Source organism: Dreissena polymorpha, chromosome 9 (assembly GCF_020536995.1).
Source record: "Dreissena polymorpha isolate Duluth1 chromosome 9, UMN_Dpol_1.0, whole genome shotgun sequence".
NCBI lineage: Eukaryota > Metazoa > Mollusca > Bivalvia > Myida > Dreissenidae > Dreissena > Dreissena polymorpha.
In genome coordinates, this window is record NC_068363.1 from 88,109,902 (window position 1) to 88,132,326 (window position 22,425).

The 22,425-nt window shown below is 35.3% G+C and overlaps 1 protein-coding gene across 1 annotated transcript in view; it reads left to right on the forward strand.

The window, feature by feature from the left end:
• The window catches only part of LOC127844302 (centrosomal protein of 76 kDa-like), a 32,442-nt gene extending 10,832 nt beyond the window's left edge, over positions 1–21,610 (forward strand). The window contains exons 7-14 of the mRNA XM_052374406.1: positions 3,455–3,583; positions 3,796–3,987; positions 6,332–6,495; positions 9,904–10,024; positions 13,651–13,863; positions 16,853–16,940; positions 19,522–19,651; positions 20,573–21,610. Coding sequence (XP_052230366.1) covers positions 3,455–3,583; positions 3,796–3,987; positions 6,332–6,495; positions 9,904–10,024; positions 13,651–13,863; positions 16,853–16,940; positions 19,522–19,651; positions 20,573–20,711 — 1,176 coding nt within the window. The 3' untranslated portion in view covers positions 20,712–21,610. The remainder of the gene's footprint in view (positions 1–3,454; positions 3,584–3,795; positions 3,988–6,331; positions 6,496–9,903; positions 10,025–13,650; positions 13,864–16,852; positions 16,941–19,521; positions 19,652–20,572) is intronic.
• The last annotated feature ends 815 nt before the right edge of the window (positions 21,611–22,425 follow it).

The window sequence follows — 22,425 nt, forward strand, 5'->3', positions numbered from 1 at the left end:
ATGGATCATCTTGAATTGCTTGCTACTTAATGATAGGGAAGTATGGGTCATATTGAATTGCTTGCTACTTAATGATAGGGAAGTATGGGTCATATTGAATTGCTTGCTACTTAATGATATGGAAGTATGGGTCATATTGAATTGCTTGCTACTTAATGATAGGGAAGTATGGGTCATATTGATTTCTGAATTGCTTGCTACTTAATGATAGGGAAGTATGGGTCATATTGAATTGCTTGTTACTTAATGATAGGGAAGTTTGGGTCATATTGAATTGCTTGCTACTTAATGATAGGGAAGTATGGATCATTTTGAATTGCTTGCTACTTAATGATAGGGAAGTATGGGTCATATTGAATTGTTTGGTACTTAATGATAGGGAAGTATGGGTCATATTGAATTGCTTGTTACTTAATGATAGGGAAGTATGGGTCATATTGAATTGCTTGCTACTTAATGATAGGGAAGTATGGATCATTTTGAATTGCTTGCTACTTAATGATAGGGAAGTATGGGTCATATTAAATTGCTTGTTACTTAATGATAGGGAAGTATGGGTCATATTGATTTGCTTGCTACTTAATGATAGGGAAGTATGGGTCATATTGATTTCTGAATTGCTCGCTACCTAATGATAGGGAAGTATGGGTCATATTGAATTGCTTGCTACTTAATGATAGGGAAGTATGGGTCATATTGAATTGCTTGCTACTTAATGATAGGGAAGTATGGATCATTTTGAATTGCTTGCTACTTAATGATAGGGAAGTATGGGTCATATTGAATTGCTTGTTACTAAATGATAGGGAAGTATGGGTCATATTGAATTGCTTGTTACTTAATGATAGGGAAGTATGGGTCATATTGAATTGCTTGCTACTTAATGATAGGGAAGTATTGATCATTTTGAATTGCTTGCTACTAAATGATAGGGAAGTATGGGTCATATTGAATTGCTTGTTACTTAATGATAGGGAAGTATGGGTCATATTGAATTGTTTGGTACTTTATGATAGGGAATTATGAATCATCTTGAATTGCTTGCTACTTAATGATAGGGAAGTATGGGTCATATTGATTTCTAAATTGCTTGCTACTTAATGATAGGGAATTATGGGTCATATTGATTTCTGAATTGCTTGCTACTTAATGATAGGGAATTATGGGTCATATTGAATTGCTTGCTACTTAATGATAGGGAAGTTTGGGTCATATTGAATTGCTTGCTACTTAATGATAGGGAAGTATGGATCATTTTGAATTGCTTGGTACTTAATGATAGGGATTTATGGGTCATATTGAATTGCTTGCTACTTAATGATAGGGAATTATGGGTCATATTGAATTGTTTGGTACTTTATTATAGGGAATTATGGATCATATTGAATTGCTTGCTACTTAATGATAGGGAAGTATGGGTCATATTGATTTCTGAATTGCTTGGTACTTAATGATAGGGAATTATGGATCATCTTGAATTGCTTGGTACTTAATGATAGGGAAGTATGGGTCATATTGAATTGTTTGGTACTTAATGATAGGGAAGTATGGGTCATATTGAATTGTTTGGTACTTAATGATAGGGAAGTATGGGTCATATTGAATTGCTTGCTACTTAATGATAGGGAAGTATGGGTCTTATTGAATTGCTTGCTACTTAATGATAGGGAAGTATGGGTCATATTGTATTGCTTGGTACTTAATGATAGGGAATTATGGGTCATATTGAATTGCTTGCTACTCAATGATAGGGCAGTATGGATCATTTTGAATTGCTTGGTACTTAATGATAGGGAATTATGGGTCTTATTGAATTGCTTGCTACTTAATGATAGGGAATTATGGGTCATATTGAATTGTTTGGTACTTTATGATAGGGAATTATGGATCATATTGAATTGCTTGCTACTTAATGATAGGGAAGTATGGGTCATATTGATTTCTGAATTGCTTGGTACTTAATGATAGGGAATTACGGATCATCTTGAATTGCTTGGTACTTAATGATAGGGAAGTATGGGTCATATTGAATTGCTTGGTACTTAATGATAGGGAAGTATGGGTCATATTGAATTGCTTGCTACTTAATGATAGGGAATTATGGGTCATATTGAATTGCTTGCTACTTAATGATAGGGAAGTATGGGTCATATTGAATTGCTTGCTACTTAATGATAGGGAAGTATGGATCATTTTGAATTGTTTGGTACTTAATGATAGGGAATTATGGGTCATATTCAATTGCTTGCTACTTAATGATAGGGAATTATGGGTCATATTGAATTGTTTGGTACTTTATGATAGGGAATTATGGATCATATTGAATTGCTTGCTACTTAATGATAGGGAAGTATGGGACATATTGATTTCTGAATTGATTGGTACTTAATGATAGGGAATTATGGATCATCTTGAATTGCTTGGTACTTAATGATAGGGAAGTATGGGTCATATTGAATTGTTTGGTACTTAATGATAGGGAAGTATGGGTCATATTGAATTGTTTGGTACTTAATGATAGGGAATTACGGATCATCTTGAATTGCTTGGTACTTAATGATAGGGAAGTATGGGTCATATTGAATTGCTTGGTACTTAATGATAGGGAATTATGGATCATCTTGAATTGCTTGCTACTTAATGATAGGGAAGTATGGGTCATATTGAATTGCTTGCTACTTAATGATAGGGAAGTATGGGACTTATTGAATTGCTTGGTACTTAATGATAGGGAAGTATGGGTCATATTGAATTTCTTGCTACTTAATGATAGGGAATTATGGGTCTTATTGAATTGCTTGCTACTTAATGATAGGGAATTATGGGTCATATTGAATTGTTTGGTACTTTATGATAGGGAATTATGGATCATATTGAATTGCTTGCTACTTAATGATAGGGAAGTATGGGTCATATTGAATTGCTTGCTACTTAATGATAGGGAAGTATGGGTCTTATTGAATTGCTTGCTTCTTAATGATAGGGAAGTATGGGTCATATTGATTTGCTTGCTACTTAATGATAGGGAAGTATGGATTATTTTGAATTGCTTGCTACTTAATGATAGGGAAGTATGGGTCTTATTGAATTGCTTGCTACTTAATGATAGGGAATTATGGGTCATATTGATTTCTGAATTGCTTGCTACTTAATGATAGGGAATTATGGATCATCTTGAATTGCTTGCTACTTAATGATAGGGAAGTATGGGTCATATTGAATTGCTTGCTACTTAATGATAGGGAAGTATGGGTCTTATTGAATTGCTTGCTACTTAATGATAGGGAATTATGGGTCTTATTGAATTGCTCGCTACTTAATGATAGGGAAGTATGGGTCTTATTGTATTGCTTGGTACTTAATGATAGGGAAGTATGGATCATTTTGAATTGCTTGGTACTTAATGATAGGGAAGTATGGGTCATATTAAACTGCTTGCTACTTAATTCTTCAGATTCAGCTGGAGAGGAGCAGGCATGCGGAACAAGAGCGTCTGTTCCTGGTGTATGCCAAGCAGTGGTGGAAGGAGTACCTACTCATCAGGGAGGTGCATAAAGAACGTCTCGTCAAGATATTCGCTCAGGTAACATCATTCATGGGATATTATTTTTCATAGATTTGGGGTGCCTGAACACAAACATATCGGAAAATGACTTTCACAAATTCATTTTTTTTTCCCTTAAATCGGAAATCAACAAATGTATGCGTCCACAAAAATCATTTTTTGAAAAGCACAAATTTTCATGTCGACAATTATAAATGAACTGCATTTTTATTAACTCTTTCCATTCCAAGGATGAGAACGGAAATAACCGGCCTGTCTGCTCCTTTGTGAAGCCACTACGGGCCGGTCGTCTGCTGCACTCGGCACGTGAGGCGGCGCGGTTCGTGTCCCTGATACACCAGGAGAGAACCCCGACACTGGGTGGCGGCGCTCGCACGGAGCAGTGGACTACCATGCATGCATTCCTGGCCAGGAATAAAGGGGTTGGTGATAGTTGTCAGTTGATAACAAATTTTATTTTTTCTCTAAATGACAGTAATATAAAAATAAATTATGGTTTGGTAAATAGATGCGTTTATTTCCAAGAGTTAAAGGGTTAGTTAAAATGATGAGTAGTTATTTCCAAGAGTTAAAGGGTTAGCTATAATGATGAGTAGTTATTTCCAAGAGTTAAAGGGTTAGTTGTAATGATGAGTAGTGAGTTAAAGGGTTAGTTATAATGATGAGTAGTGAGTTAAAGGGTTAGTTATAACGATGAGTAGTTATTTCCAAGAGTTAAAGGGTTAGTTATAATGATGAGTAGTTATTTCCAAGAGTTAAAGGGTTAGTTATAATGATGAGAAGTGAGTTAAAGGGTTAGTTATAATGATGAGTAGTGAGTTAAAGGGTTAGTTATAATGATGAGTAGTTTGCACTGGCTAATCAGACACAACACTTTCTACTTTTATGGAATTTTTCGTGTAAAGGATTTTTTTTTAAACGAAAATCCAGTTTAGATGGTTATTGTTGTCCCTGATTAGTGTGTGAGGACTGCACAGGCTAATCGGGGTTGACACTTTACGCACATGAACATGCATTAAGCCCTATTTTCCCAGACTGGGGCTCATTTGTTTCGCTCATGTAACTCTGTATGTAACTGAAACATATACAAACAAACATTTCAAAGGACAGTGAGGATCATGCCATTGTGTTGTGAAGTGATAAACAGATTTATTTCACTGATGTTTGTCTGTATATCACTGCAAACATTTCACTGATATTTGTCTGTATATCACTGCAAACATTTCACTGATATTTGTCTGTATATCACTGCCAACATTTCACTGATGTTTGTCTGTATATCACTGGAAACATTTCACTGATGTTTGTCTGTATATCATTGCAAACATTTCACTGATGTTTGTCTGTGTATCACTGCAAACATTTCACGGATGTTTGTCTGTATATTACTGCAAACATTTCACTGATGTTTGTCTGTATATCACTGCAAACATTTCACTGATGTTTGTCTGTATATCACTGCAAACATTTCACTGATGTTTTTCTGTATATCACTGCAAACATTTCACTGATGTTTGTCTGTAAATCACTGCAAACATTTCACTGACGTTTGTCTGTATATCACTGCAAACATTTCACTGACGTTTGTCTGTATATCACTGCAAACATTTCACTGATGTTTGTCTGTATATCACTGCAAACATTTCACTGATGCTTGTCTGTATATCACTGCAAACATTTCACTGATGCTTGTCTGTATATCACTGCAAACATTTCACGGATGTTTGTCTGTATATCACTGCAAACATTTCACGGATGTTTGTCTGTATATCACTGCAAACATTTCACTGATGTTTGTCTGTATATCACTGCAAACATTTCACTGATGTTTGTCTGTATATCACTGCAAACATTTCACTGATGTTTGTCTGTATATCACTGCAAACATTTCACTGATGTTTGTCTGTATATCACTGCAAACTATCAACATTTGAGCCTCCCTCTGGGATAATGGGAACTTAATGCTTGTACGTAAAGTGTCGTCCCATATTTTTAAGTTCAGCCCATCACAGTGATGACATTTCAGCCTAGATTGGTTTTCATTTAAAAGAGACTTCATTTGAACAAAAAATGTATTAAAGCTGAAACTGTGCTGATTGCACAGGCTAAACTGGGATGACACTGAAAGTAACAATCACGCTAAAAAATATCGAATATTTCGTTAAATAAAGCTAACCCATAAACAAATCAATGTTCCTTTTAGCAAAATGCAAAATTTCAACATTAGATGTTGTCTGGTAGAATTGATTTAACGAGATACAAAATGCTTGTTTTTATTTTTGTGTGGCCACGGGCGAACACGAGATTGGATATGGTAAGCGTCGGAAGCATGACGTAGCTCTCATGAATAATCATTCTGTGAAATCAAAATGAATTCTGGGTAACTGGAACTTAACGAATGCGAAAATGGCTTGTATAAATTATGCAAATGAACGCAACCCAAATGAATATGATCCTGACTCGAAAGTGAAAGTAGATTACATCGTGGAACGATATTTAGATATTTAGATGCTTAAAACTTGCCGAATGCTTGTAATATAACGTTTTTACATCAATGTTACTTGTTTTTAGGGTCTTCCTATTGTAATTAACCATCGTATGGTACTACTTGTTGTCGAATGTTTTTATATAGCATAATAGAGTAGCCGTATGTATTGGTGAGCGTGATAGTGACTTTAATGTATTAAGCCCCAATGTCCCAGAGCAAGACTTATATACCGATGTTTTTCTGTCTGTCACTACAAAGTATAACACCTTTATTTTAAGGACTGTGAGGACCATGCAGTGTTGCTGTGCAGTCTGCTGCTGGGTTTTGGTCTCGATGCCTACGTCTGCGTGGGCACCCAGAAGAAGTCTGCGCCGCACGCCTGGGTCATGACTGTCAGCATCGATGGACTTGTCACCTTCTGGGAAAGCCTGAATGGACACAGGTATTAAACCTATTTATTTAAGATCGATTTCATCGAAAGCCGTATGCTATGCTCTCGAGTCTTTGTCCTGGGTAGAACCATGACTTAGTATTTTTGAGGGAAATCTGAAGAATGCTGCCACAGTGGGGATAGGAACATGTTACCTCCTGGTTGCTAGGCGGGCACTATACCCACTACAACACAGTGACACAGGTATTCATGGAACTGCAGTTTTCATGCTTACTACTAACTAGACAACCCTGTCTGTATGTCTGAACGTATGTCCAAATGAAAGTTTCTTTAACTCCTCTTTGACTACAGGGTAGATAAAACTTTCACAGAAGAAAGACCTTAACGTGTACATGATTCGGAAGAAAGGATTATTGGCTGCAAAGTTTTTGGCACCATGACCTTTTGTCTGTTTTTAGCTCACGTGATTGCTCAGGTGAGCTTTTCTGACCGGTCTTTGTCCGTCGTACGTCCGTCCGTCCGTTAACATTTGCTCGTAAACACTCTAGAGGCCACATTTCTCATCCCATCTTCATGAAACTTTGTCAGAAGCTTTGCCCCAATAATATCTCAGCCAAGTTCGAAACTGGGTTGTGCCGGGTCAAAAACTAGGTCACTAGGTAAAAAAAAAGAAAAACCTTGTAAACACTGTAGAAGTCACATTTTATGTTCAATCTTCATGTAACTTTGTCAAAATGTTTGTCTTAATGATATCTTAATTGAGTTCAAAAGTGGTTTCGGTCTGTTGAAATACATGGCCGCCAAAGGGCGGGGCAGTTTTCCTTATTTGGCTATAGAGAAACCTTGTAAACATTGATTTAATTGATATCTTGGACGAGTTCGAAAATGGTCCAGATCAGTGAAAAAACATGGCCGCCAGTGGGCAGGGCATTTTTCTCTATATGTATATAGTGGCAGTTTTCCCTATTTGGCTATAGAGAAACCTTGTTAACACTCTAGATGTCACAATTTTTGTCCAATCATCATGAAAGTTGGTCAAAACGGTGAAAAAACATGGCCGCCAGTGGGCGGGGCATTTTTCTTTATATGTATATAGTGGCAGTTTTCCCTATTTGGCTATAGAGAAACCTTGTAAACACTCTAGAAGTCATAATTTTTGCCCAATCATCATGAAAGTTCGGATCAGTGAAAAAACATGGCCGCCAGTGGGCGGGGCATTTTTCTCTATATGTATATAGTGAAAACGTTAACACTCTAGAAGTCACATTTTTGGCCCAATTTTCATGAAATTTGGTCTCATATTTGTTTCTTTGATACAAGAGTTGAGTTCAAAAATGGTTTCGGTCAAACCTTGTGATCGAACACTATGGAAGTCACATTTTTATGCCCCCCTTCAAAAAGAGGGGGTATATTGTTTTGCTCATGTTGGTCCGTTTGTCTGTCCAATGATTAGTCAAGAACCCTTATGCCTAGGATCATGAAACTTCGTAGGTACATTGATCATGACTCGCAGATGACCCCTATTGATTTTGAGGTCACTAGGTCAAAGGTCAAGGTCACGGTGACCCGAAATAGTAAAATGGTTTCTGGATGATAACTCAAGAACCCTTATGCTCAGGATCATGAAACTTCATAGGTACATTGATCGTGACTCACAGATGACCTCTATTGATTTTCAGGTCACAAGATCAAAGGTCAAGGTCACGGTGACCAGAAACAGTAAAATGGTTTCCGGATGAAAGCTCAACAACGCTTATGCCTAAGATCATGAAAGTTCATATTTACATTGATCATGACTTGCAGATGACCCCTATTGATTTTCAGGTCAATAGGTCAAAGGTCAAGGTGACCTGAAATAGTAAAATGGTTTCCAGATGATAACTCAAAAACGCTTATGCTTAGGATCATGAAACTTTATAGGTACATTGATCATGACTTGCATATGACCCCTATTGATTTTCAGGTCACTAGGTCAAATGTCAAGGTCATGGTGACTCACTTTAGAAAAATGGTTTCTGGATGATAACTTAAGAACGCTTACCCCTAGGATCATGAAACTTCATAGGTACATTGAGGTGACCCAAAATAGTAAAATTGTTTTACTCAAGAACGCTTATGCCTAGGATGATGAAACTTCAAAGGTACATTGATCATGACTTGCAGATGACCCCTATTAATTTTCAGGTCACTAGGTCAAAGGTCAAGGTCACGGTGTTTCAACTTAGAAAACAGTTGAATTACCGTAATGCATTTATGACCAGAAGAAGGTAAATTTGGCTAAAAGGATTATCACCCTTTGTGTGTTTCTCCACTTAAGAGTATATAGTCCCGTAATTTGTGTTTTTATCTTTCTTAAACTGCTTCAAGAATGTCTCTAACATTTTCACAGTTGAATGAATGTAATGTGTTGATGAATATAAGTAAGTAATTTTTGCTGCATCAAATTTTTTCAGAATTGTTTCCCTCTGTTTTTCCACTACAATATGGAATATATAGTCTCACAGTTTTGTGTTTTCAACTCCTATCTAACTACTGGAGGGATCTTACTTACATTTTTACAGTTCCTAAATATATGTAGATGATTGTAAAGAAAGGAATTTCGGCTGCAAAGTCTTTTAGCAGTATAATGGCCGTTTGGTCTTTATTTTACTATGGAATATATAGTCCCAACATTTTTGTTGTTAAATTCTCTGCAACTAGTTGGTGACTCTTGCTCAAACTTTGAAATCTGAATGTGATGATTGTGAAAAGAATTTAGACTGTGATAAGTATTGACCCTTTGCAGTTTTGTCCGCTATTGAATATAGAGCGGATATGTCTGTGCTCAAACATGTGTTGTGGGGCTATCAGTGTCTGTGACACATTTTTAGTGTCCATTCCGATGTATGACTCTTTCATTCAACCATGGTTTATTGGTTAATAAGCAATTGTACATTCAAAAACATATCTTAACAGGACACAACAACAGATCTTCGCATAAACAGAATTGTTATTATCTTAAACCACATTAAAACTCACTTTTAGGCATCTGTAGATCCTTTGAAAATCAAATGAAATTAAAGACCTTTCTTACTAGATTCAAGCTTTAACCCTTTCAGTGCGGGAACCGAATTTTAAAGGCCTTTGCAAACAGTTTAGATCCAGATGAGACGCCACAGAACGTGGCGTCTCATCAGGATCCAAACTGTTTGCTATTCCGATAGTATTCTTTGAAAAAAAATGAAGAAAATGCTAATTTTAGAAATTTAGCAGACGACATTTTAGCAGACGACAAATTTCCTAGCATGCAAAGGGTTAAAGGCTTCATTTCAAACACTGAGATACTGATGAGCAGCAACAAGCATAAAACCTGAACAGACTGCGATTTACTGACAGGCTGATCTGGTTTCATGCTGTTTGCACATAGCAATTGTCGTTTTGCTTCTGAGTGGGAAAGGGTTAACAAAATCTTTGTTTCAGATACATACACGAGCCCTTAGACCCATATGCCCTGCCCATGGACAAACGGCATCGCCCGAAATACCCCTACAAGACAGTGGGATGCGTGTATAACCACCAGTCCTTCTATGCAAATAATCAGGTCAGTCTCTACAATACAAGTAGTTGTGTTTATGATTGGTTTTTTTGACTGAAAATCTGTTTGCTTTTAGGCAATATATTTACAGGGCTTTCCATAGGCCACGCTGAATATTTTGAGAGCTGATTTACGATCTTCCAACAATTATATGTATCTATTTACCATATAAATATAATTTTAATTATATTAAGCTTGAAAAAAAAAATTAATATAGAATACTGTGTAAGTGTTAAATATAGATAAGTATACTTCGATGCAGCTCAGAAAACCTTAACAATGAGCCAGTAGGGCAGAGAAAAAAACAAACTTGTATCTGTGTTCAATACATACCTGCTATTCTATTTATCCCGTCATTTTGCGTTTTAAGTGTCTTCCTTTCAAATCCAAACAAAAGAAAATGTCTGGAAAAAATGTCTCTTAAACATCTAATTAGATCATAAAAATAAACAAGATCAATGCTTTTTTGCTTTATCAGCAGTGTTTAATACACCAACTTTTATCAGATGGGTTTTGTCTTCTTAATGCGCTATTGAAGATTGGAGAAAAAATACTAATGCAACCACGTACAAGTCAATTTCCTCCAGAAGGTTCATCAGCTATTGTATGAACAATAAAAAGAAAATTGTTATTGTTTCACTGATTTCATTACATTTTTTGTGGTTTGACTGGTAAAATGTCAATAAAAACTATTATTGCAAGTTTTATTTTAAGAAATAATTAAAAATAATTGGCGTTTGGTTTTGAAAATGCTCAGCATGTAAATTAAACATGCAAACAATGTTTTACATTTTTAGTTGCTCATATAAAGATATGTCAAGTTATATTTACACAGAACAAGTTCCACTCTTTTCTGATATATTTCTCCTAAATAGGCTTTTTCAAAGTTTGTTTTAACAAATTAACCACATTTTCTTTCTATTTCTCAACACAAGCAATTATATAATGACGTCAAAAAACAAATAAACAGGAAATGACGTCATGACGTTAAAACGGCAGTGACGCTATTTAGCGCCAGAAGCACATGCATGTAAAAATCACTGTAACAGTCATAATGATAATGAAAATATAAATATTCCTATAATGAGATAATGAATCATAAACTAATTATTAAAACAAAGATAATAATAATAATGACCAACAATAATAATACAAATAATAAATAAAAATAATAAAAATTAGATCAATAAATTGTATTAAAAATGTCATTAATATAGTATAATGACAAGTATCATTATTATAAAAACACATATATTTTACTATTTGCAAAAAATACAACAAATGATTTAAGTAATTAAATTAATAAAAACTGAATTTATTTAAATAATAAATCAATTATCAAAATAATAACTATACTACTGCTTAAAATGATAGTACATGTTTGTGTTAAAATACTAATTATAATAACTATTTTATTAATAATACTTATAATAAAAATAATGATATATTAGTAAAATATCAATGTTACCAAAACATCATTATCATTAAACTTATCATCATCATCATCAATACCATCATCATCATCACTATCATCTTCATCATCATCATCGTAATCTAACTATATTATCACATTAATTATAATTATTAAGACCTTAAAATAGTTATCATCATCAATTATTGACAATTGAATTATTTTTATTAATTGAATATTGTTTTTGTGATAAAATACATGCATCAGCCTCTGACATTTAATTTCACGGTCTATATTGTTGCCATAATATTTCGGAGGTTGATTTCGTATTCAGTCCATTGGGAACCTCTGTTTTGAGTTTTTGGATCCATGACAATTCTTTTAGTTTTCGATACGATCCCGAATCATCCCGAATACACTGGAGTATGCTGACACCCATGTCGTCCATACCATGTTCGAGGGAGTTGAAATGTTCGGCAACTGGTTTTTCCCTTTGGAGTCTGACATCCGCTTCGTGTTCTTTCAGTCTTTGTTTTAATGACCTCTTGGTTTCACTCAAATACACAATATTTTGACATTTGAGGCAGTTAATGCCATAAATAATGTTCCATGTCTCACAACTTTGCCTTTTTGATAAGGAAACTCCTTCTATGCCGCCATTATTGTGTAGACCTCTTCCTAATATGTCACAAACAACACATTAACCTGTGCATCTTGCATCTTGGTTCGACCCGCTACTGACAACATGATTTGTTTTCCCATGAATGAGAACATCAGAGATATTTCTATCTCTTCTATATGCGATAAGCAGGGTTGTAGTGAACACCTCGTTCATCTTTTCCGACTGATGTAGCAAGGGAAGGTGTTTTTGTACGATACTGTGGATATTAGGCAGTTTTCTTGAATATGTCAGAACAAGAGGTACTCTTTTGTTGTCTTCCTTATTATTTTTGCTTGGTTTTAAGAGATTTTCCAGGCTTAATTTATCAGCACGTTGAAACTGTGTATCAAGTAACTTGCCACTATATCCACGCTTTCTAAGATGGTGTCTTAGTTTTAGTTTCTGGTGTTGATAATCACCTTCATTGGAGCATATTCTTTTGAGTCTTATGGCCTGGCTGTATGGAATGGATTCTTTTGTTTTTGTAGGATGGCTTGACTTTTGATTCGGATACATGTGTTTGTCGGTGGGTTTAGTATATAATGATGTAGTCAACTTTCCATTTTCGATTTTAACAATTGTATCCAAAAATTCTATCTGGTTTGCATTCACTCTCATTTCTACCTGTATGGTTTCGTCGATCTTATTGGCATGTTCTAGGAATTTATCAAGCTGATTCCTTCCATGAGTCCAAAGCCCAAACCCATCATTAATAAACCTCTTATAAAAGATTGGTAGACATTCATATTTCATCAGCTGTTCATCTCATTTATGCATGTAGCTGCATGCATAATTTCTTCCTAGCTTCGATCGTATGGCAACACCCTTTATCTGTTTATTTACTGTTGTTTTAGTTAAATAAGTTATATTTATGCAAGCTTAATGCAATGCCTCAGTTTATTATGCTCCCCCAAAATTTCTTTTGGGGGGAGCATATCGTCGGGGCTTCGTCTGTCCGTGCGTGTGTGGGTGCGTCTGTCTGTCCATCGGTGCACAATTTTTGTCCAGGCTGTTTCTCAGCAACTAATGACCGGAATTCAATGAAACTTTATGGAAGCTTCACTACCAAGAGGAGATGTGCATATTATCAGCGGGTTCTGGTCGGATGATTTTTCACAGAGTTTTGGCCCTTTGAATTTTTCTATAAAAAAAATCTTGTCCCCCCCAAATACTGTGTCCTCAAGATGTTTCCTTTTATCTGAATATATAGTGCAATATTGTGACAAAAAAACCTTTGGGGAGAATCACCCGTCTCCGACGGTTTCTTGTTATAAATTATATTAATGTAATATTTATTGAAGCTGTACAAAGCTTGGAAATACTGTAACAAAAAGTCAAGATTTGATTACATGGCACAACGCAGGAAAAATAATTGATTAAGTCTAATCTAAGAAAAACCTAATTTTGGGAAAACGGGGCTTAATGTACATGCATAAAGAGTCTACCCAGATTAGCTTGTTTGCACCGCACAGGCTAATCTGTGACAACACTTTACGCACATGTTTAAGGCCATGTTATCCAAGGGCCCGTCTCATATTGTACTTTTTTCCTATTACTCAGCCAACAGACAACATAGAAGTGTGCCAATTCAACCTGCGTGATGACGCCCGTTGGAAGTCCATGTCACATGACGCAATCATGTCGGTGTGCGGCAGTGGCGCTTCCCCAGTGTGGCCCCAGTTTCCTCCCCTATCTGCGTCCACTATCGACCCAGCCCTGGCCAGCAACGACCTTGAGCAACAGTTGAGAGTGCTAGTCATGGAACATCGAAGGGTATGAGTGTATATTGTTTTACGCAGTTTTTTATGCCCCCAAAGGAGGGCATATAGTGATCGCACTGTATATCCGTCTGTCTGTTTCACTTTGCGTTTAGGTTCGAAAAATGCTCATAACTTCTATGTCGCTTCAGATGTAACCTTCATATTTGGTATATGGACATGACTTTTCCATAGGCACACAAATTTTAACCCCCTTGACCTTGAACTTAGGGTCCGTGTTAAGTATCGAAATCTGCGTTTAGGTTTCGAAAAATGCTCATTACTTTTATCTAAGCGTTTTTATTGGGGGCATATGTCATCCTATGGAGACAGCTCTTGTTTTTTTTTAACCCTTTCAATGCTGGAACTGAATTTTGGAGGCCTTTGCAAACAGTTTGGATCCAGATGAGACGCCACAGAACGTGGCGTCTCATCAGGATCCAAACTGTTTGCTATTCTGATAATATTCTTTGAAAAAAAATCAAAGAAAATGCTAATTTTAGAATTTCAGCATACAACATTTTAGCAGACATCAAATTTCCCAGCATGCAAAGGGTTAAGTTAAACCTATTTGAGCATTGCTCCTGTCATGGAAATCAAAGGGTATAACAGTTTAATATTTACCCTGGTGTTGTTTTAGTTAAAAGCTTTTTGAGCCTATCTCATGGAAAACTGGGTTTAATGCATGTGCATAAAGTGTTGTCCAAGCTTAGCCGGTGCAACATGCACAGTCAGGGACAACACTTTCAGCTTTAATGGTATTTTTTGTTTAAAAGAAGTATCTTCTTAACCCTTTGCATGCTGGGAAATTTGTCGTCTGCTAAAATGTCGTCTGCTGATTTTCTAAAATAAGCATTTTCTTCGATTATTTTTTCAAAGAATACTATCAGAATAGCAAACAGTTTGGATCCCGATGAGACGCCACGTTCTGTGGCGTCTCATCTGGATCCAAACTGTTTGCAAAGGCCTTCAAAATTCAGTTCCAGCAGTGAAAGAGTTCTGTGGCGTCTCATCTGGATCCAAACTGTTTGCAAAGGCCTTTAAAATTCGGTTCCAGCGCTGAAAGGGTTAACAAGAATACAGTTAAGATGGAAAGTGTCATCCCTTATTATCCTGCTGGAACTGCACTGGCTTATCTGGGACAAGACTTTATGAACATGCATTCAGCCTCATATTCCCAGACAAGGCTAATTTATTTTAGCTTAAGCCACTTATTGGAAGGTTCTTGGGAAGAACCAGTACCTGGTGTACCTTAGAACTCTCCCTTATTCTCTCCCTGATTGAGAAACAAACCCTTGACTCTGTGGCCACAATTATTGTTTCTTTTTATGTCCCCCAGTAAATATTGTTTTTGCCCTGTCTTTTTTTTTGGTTTGCGTCAAACTTTAACATAGGCCATAATATTGAAGTTAGCAACTTGATATTTGGCATGCATGTGTATCTCATGGAGCTGCACATTTTTAGTGGTGAAAGGTCAAGGTTATCATTCAAGGTTAAAGGTCAAATATATGTGAGGGACATAGTGTTTCACAGACACATCTTGTTAATCAATGCATTCTTTTTCATGGAAAACTGGGCTTAAGACATGTAATTAAAGTTTCATCCTAGATCAGCCTGTGCAGTCTGCACAGGTTAATCAGGGATGATACTTTCCTGCACAGGTTAATCAGGGATGATACTTTCCTGCACAGGTTAATCAGGGATGATACTTTCCTGCACAGGTTAATCAGGGATGATACTTTCCTGCACAGGTTAATCAGGGATGATACTTTCCTGCACAGGTTAATCAGGGATGATACTTTCCTTCTTAATCAGGGATGATACTTTCCTTCGTAATCAGGTATGATACTTTCCTTCTTAATCATGGATGATACTTTCCTTCGTAATCAGGGATGATACTTTCCTTCTTAATCAGGGATGATACTTTCCTTCTTTATGGAATTTTTCGTTTAAAGAAAGTTTTTTCTAAGCAAAAATGCAGTTGAGGTGTAATCCGTGATAAACCTGTGCGGACAGCACAGGCTTATTTGGGACAATTATTTACACAAGTGCATTAAGCCGAGTTTTTCCAGAACACGCCTCAAGAATTTGCATGTTATTGAGTGGATTGATAGCTGAGGTCAAACTTCAGTTTCTGCTCCACACCACATTTTATTTAATTTCATGAAACCTCACTTGGATACCTTTTATTAAGACCTTGCTTGGGATTGCATGACAGGGTTGTCAAGTTAATGGTACACTATTTTTAAGTAGAAAAATGTTTTCTTCTCAAAAACTTATGCCTAAATTGAGCTTTTTTAATGAAATTCATGAAACTTCTTTTGTTTATCGGTTAAAAGGATCAATATCTCTATAACTAAAAAAAAAAAAGAAAACAATATAAATTTGGTTGAAGTTCAGTACACAAAAAGGGTAAAAAATGAGTTTCTTGGTAATATAATATTTCTTGTTCATTACTGTTTTAATACCTTCCAAAGTTTTTCAAGTGACTCCGTTCACCATCACAAGATTCTTGCTAGAGTTATTATTTGATATCCTTGAATCACATCACTTAAACAACTTGGTAGATTTTAAGATAATCTCTGAGAAATTATAATTATTTGTCTTAATATATTGCAACCCATGCATAACACCTGTATGGCAGATTTTTGACATGTGCAAATTATGTTTGGATTAATATACAGTTTTTAATATAATGTACATGTAGATTTACTAAAAATTAGTTGTAACGCATGAAAGAATCGAAATATTGATTATAAAAAAAATATATTTGGGGGATTAAACACAGAACTGTAATATTTTCATTTTGAGGCCAATCTAGATACATTCCTATATATCTATCTAACTTTTATCAGGAGTTTTTAGTAAATCAACAATTAATAATAATATGATGGTGAATGTAGTCACTTGAAAAACTATGGTAGGTCTTAAAACAATTAAAGGTATGTATTAATTACTAATTGCCAATCAACTTTCATGATAAACTATTGATTTTAATGTTCCAGGACATGGGCCTCACCACAGTATGGGATGATCAACTGAGTTATCTGCTATCACCGTCCCTTGCTTCCTATGAAATAGAGAGAACAATTGGTATGGTGGCTTTAACCCTTTATATATAACAACATTAACTACATTTATCCTACTTTTACAGCAAATTTGGTTGATTAAAGCCCCGTTCATTAAATTTCTGCTAAAAACCCAGGGGTGGCGAAATCATATGTCCGAGTTGCCCGAGTCGTACATTTGCTTGTCTGGGCAACTGATTTTTTTCAATTAAGTTGTCCGTGGACAACATGTTTTTTAAAAGTCAGGTCCAGGTATACAAAAATACATTGTATTAAAGCCGTAATTAAGTTTTACAAAACCGGATGTTGACATGCGATTACATTGTCAGTGCTATTTGCGGAGCAATCAAGCTAAAATACGGGCACTCGCCTGCGCAGTTGATCTCCCTTATGTTATAAGAGACCAGGAGCATGCCGCATTTTAAACATTCGGCCCGACTGTGTACAGACTGGTTTCTTTATTTTTACAATCAGACGGAAATAAAAAGTATCAAAGTAAGATAATCAAAACACGGTGTACCTTGTTATTTAAGACGACTTTAATGGTAATAATGGAACATTTAGTTTTTTTAATCTTTAACAACGGAGCAGAAACCCGAAGCTTTGAGCAGTTCACCTCCCAAAAAAAACTAAGAAAGATTATGATAAAAAATATGATCTAAGTAAATGCACCAAAACTTTTCAAGAAACTTGGCTCACAGATTTTCAATGGATAACAGTTGATGATAATCAAATTGCTACCAGTAGCGGCGCAGAGCCACAGTCTGATGAGGTCGACATATTGGACTAGTTTAATTTGTTAAGATTACGATGAACTTATGTTCAACACATGTTTTAATAACACTAGCTTTGCAAGATTAAAAGTTTCAGGAAGTCTTTATATTGTTTATAATATACTGCTATAATGAATGTACTATTGAAATACAACTATAAACAAAACTAGCAAATCATACTCATTTTGGTATATTCCACATTGTTTTACATTAATCAATAAATGCGTTTATAATTTATATAAACATTAACGGACAAGTGTAGTTCAGCAACGGACAAGTTAAATTTCCTAAATGGTTGTCCGTGGACAAGTATAGTTTTTGGAAATTTCGCCACCCCTGAAACCGCGGCACGAAATGACGTCATTTTTTGACAAAATGATGACATAAATCCAGCAAAATTATCCAGTTAAACTAATTTTGTTTAAATAAAAAGGTTTACTGAATAAAAAGTGGGATAAATAGAATAATAAGGCTCGTGCTTTTTGTTTTCTAAACCTTGCATGATAAACCTGATCTATAATCAACACTAACCTATTATTCTCTATATACATTATCTAAAACTACCATAAGTACAACACCACTAACTATGAATACTGCCAACTTGTGTACTCCCATGAAAAAAAAACGGTTGTATGATAGAAAAACCCAAGCACGTGGTTCATTTGTAGGGCAGCAAGATTGTATGGAGGATAACTTTGTCCAGCAGCGATGAATTTTCTGATTAATTTTCATAAATTATTAGTCAGAATGTCGCATGCAAAAGCTGGTCCCTATGTCAAAGGTCAATGTTACAATTCATGGTCAAATGTAGGAAATTTTTACTCTACATTTTGTCTGGAGCATAACTTTGTCGAGCATGGATGAACTTTGGAATAAGTTGCCATAAGGTATTGTGATACATGTATCAGCATTTTTAGATTGAGTGTGGCTCATATGACATATGTCTCAAGGTCAAAGGTAAAGGTTACAATTTAAGGTCAAAGATCAAATTTAGGAAATCACTATAACTCTTTGTCCAGCATATAACTTTGTCTAGAAAGAATGGATTTTGAAATAACTTTGCAGAAATGACTCGTATGATAAAACACAGTATCATGTGCAAAAACCGGGTCCCTGAGTCAAAGTTTAAGGTACAATTCAAGGTCGAAGCTAAAATTTAGTATTGTCAAATACCTTACTGAAGTGATCTGGGTGATAAGACAGATTATTGCACATGAAGAGCAGTGGTCGCAAGGTCATAATTCAGGATCCAAGGTAAAAAAAGACAAATCAATCAAGACTTTGTCAGATCTTTTTTTAAAGTTGAAAGGTTTATATTAGGGTCATAGACACTCTTGTTCTACTTCCAATTTCTGTAACATATTAATTCTTCATATAACACTATTAGCCTAAAATGTCATCTCAAAAAGTATACGGGCCAAATGTAATATTAATCTTCAAGGTAGTACCCTCTTGTAAGTTTAATGGAATCAATGGCCTGGAGTCAAAACTAGCCTCACCCATCACAGGCCACTGGGTCCAATAATGTTATTATGTATATATACTTATAAACCGCAAGGTCAAAAGGTATAATGTTTATGTAACATTGCATTATTGTTCTCTACAAAATTTGTTCAGATTATGCCAGTTGCTCATAACTGGCTATGCCCAAGGGTCCTATTTATCATGCAGCATTGGAGGGTACTCGTAACTATAGTGACATGTTCTAGCTAGTTCAGTATCCTTGCACCTTAAAAGAATTAATTACCTTTGTTCATTAGACATCGGTAAAGCTTGCCCCTAAATATTTCCGTGACCTTTGCCCATGATTCGAAAAGTGACCTTGTCTTGCAGGTTTGACCCCTGGCAATGAGGAGTTTTCCGACTCCATCAATCAGGCAGTTCCAGATGGTCACACATTCAAGGGATATCCGGCACAGTTCACACACCGAAATGCCAGAAAAATATTTGCCACTTGCCTCAGGTATGTAAATAAAATAAATAAGTCCCCTTTTTCTCAGCTATTAAAACTATAAAGTTTTGTCCCACTTAACTTTGGTGTGTAAACAATAGAGTTTGTTCCATTAAACTCATCTATGTAAACAGTAAGGTGTTGTTTTTTCCTTGTGTCATAACTATGTAAAAAATAGTTTTTTTACCAACTTGCTTCAGGGTATGCAAACACAAGGTTTTTTAACCACAGTTTTGTCTTTTCTACAACTGAAAGAACCAGTTCTTAAAACAGAGGAATTGCATTTGTTTATTCCATTTAATGATTATTATGGAGGTCATAAGAAAAAGTATGTCACCCTCCATATCGAGCTTTCCTTAGTTGTCTTTAATAGCTTTAATTGTGATTGGACAAAACTTGATATTGGAACAACCCCTTAGTAAGCCACATTGGGCATTATCTGATCTTAACATCACTGTGAAATTAGTTAGTTGTTGTGAAATGAAAGCTACGCATGCTGCCAATGTCAATTGACAACCTGTGTAGCTCTGATGCATGGCCAAATAACGCATCTTACAACCATGTTGTTGAAAACTACATGACAATTGCTATCATAATTAATTGACTAATATTCAATGATAAAGCAAAAAAAAAAAACTGCTTTATTTCTACACAGACACGAATATTGCTTGCCAGTCATAACTCCACATAAGTGTTTATTGATTGATTAACAATAATATGTAATATTACTTAACCCTTTGGCTGTGAGTCACTCGCAGGCTGTTCAGGTTTTATGCTGTTTGCTGCTCATCAGTACCTAAGAGCTGAAGGCTTTATAACACTAATCTGCCAAGAAATGTTTTTAATTATTAAAGGGACAACACATGCATCAAAGTGTGTATCTGAACTGTAAAGGATTGAATCTTTAAGTCGTCTTTCCATTCTTATCCACAGACATAAGGACTGTGAGCCAATCATTCATTGCCGTGGTGACCATGTACGTATGGCTGTGAGGGTGTTAGTGCGCCCGTATCCAGAGTCCACCTGCGCCACATGGATCATGTTTGCATGCAAATACAAGTGTATAGTTTGATTGATAGCAATTACAAGTGTATTGTTTGATTCATTGCCAATACAAGTGAATTGTTTGATTCATAGCCAATACAAGTGAATTGTTTGATTCATAGCCAATACAAGTGTATAGTTTGATTCATAGCAAATACAAGTGAATTGTTTGATTTATTGCAAAAATGAGTTCATTGCATGATTTATAGCAAATACAAGTGTATTGTTTGATTCATAGCAAATACAAGTTTATTGGTTGATTCATAGCAAATACACATGTTTTGTATGATTCATAGCAAATACGAATGTTTTGTTTGATTCATAGCAAATACAATTGTATTGTTTGATTCAAAGCAAAAACAAGTGTATTGATTGATTCATAACAAATACAAGTGTATTGTTTCATTTATAGCAAACACAAGTGTATTGTTCGATTCATAGCAAATACAGGTATATTGTTTGATTCATAGCAAATACACATGTATTGTTTGATTTATAGCAAATACAAGTGTATTGTTTGATTCATAGTAAATACAAGTGTATTGTTTGATTCATAGAAAACACAAGCCTATTGTTTGATTCATTTGATTTATAGCGAATTCATGTTTTTGGATCGCACATACTGAGCTCCATGAAAAAACATTGTATATTGCAGGAAAGGTGTGAAATCTTTGTTTATCTGATAGAAACGAATCTGTTTGTTTAATAGTGATCTACAAAGCTGAAGATGAGAGCCTTAAATTTAGTTTGTACAAGAATTATGTGATACTTATCGGATCTCTGTGTTTTGGTTACCTAAAGCTAGACAATATATAATTCTATCAAAAGTTTGTAAAATTATTACCAGAGCATGACAAGCTATTGGGATCCACATGTTTCTTCTAAATATGGTGAAAATAGGTCAGAATGTTATCTAGGGCATGTGCATCCAAAAAAATTGGTTTAACAGATCAAATCTTTGAAATACGTTGTCAGCAATGTAGAGGCAACATATGACACAGTTGTGATAAATTTTAGTCAGAAAAATTGTCTTGACAATATCTAGGCCAAGTTTAAGTCACCTGAGTCCATAAAACAAGGTCATCAGCTCAAATCTTATAAAAACTTTATTACCTCTCTAGAAGCCACATTTATCACTCAATCTTGATAAAACTTGGTCAGAATGTTAATCTTAAGAACAGCAAGGCCAAGTCTGAATCTGGGTCACATACGTCCAAAAACTAGGTCAACTGGATAAACTAGGTCAGCTGGATAAACTAGGTCAACTGGATAAACTAGGTCAACTGGATAAACTAGGTCAACTGGATAAACTAGGTCAACTGGATAAACTAGGTCAACTGGATAAATCTTAAAAAATCCTTTTAGTGTTGTAGAAGCCACATTTATATTTCAATCTTGATCAAACTTGGTCAGAATGGTCATGTTGACCATTTTTAGGTAACAGGTAAATAATCAGTTCAAATCTGGGTCATGTTTGTCCATAAGGTCAACTAGAAAATCTTAGAATAACCTTATAACCACTCTAGAGGCCGCATTTATAACTGAACATGCAACATTTATCTTTTACTGTTTCATCAGTAAAATAAATATATAGTTTTTGATTCATGTGGCAATGTATTCATAGTTTGTTCTTGTATAGCCTAAAATAAAATACGTGAATATGGTGTTGTTCATATAGATACTGTGATATTAGACTTTAGAAAAACAATTGTTAGTTATATAAAACATAACTATTGTATCAA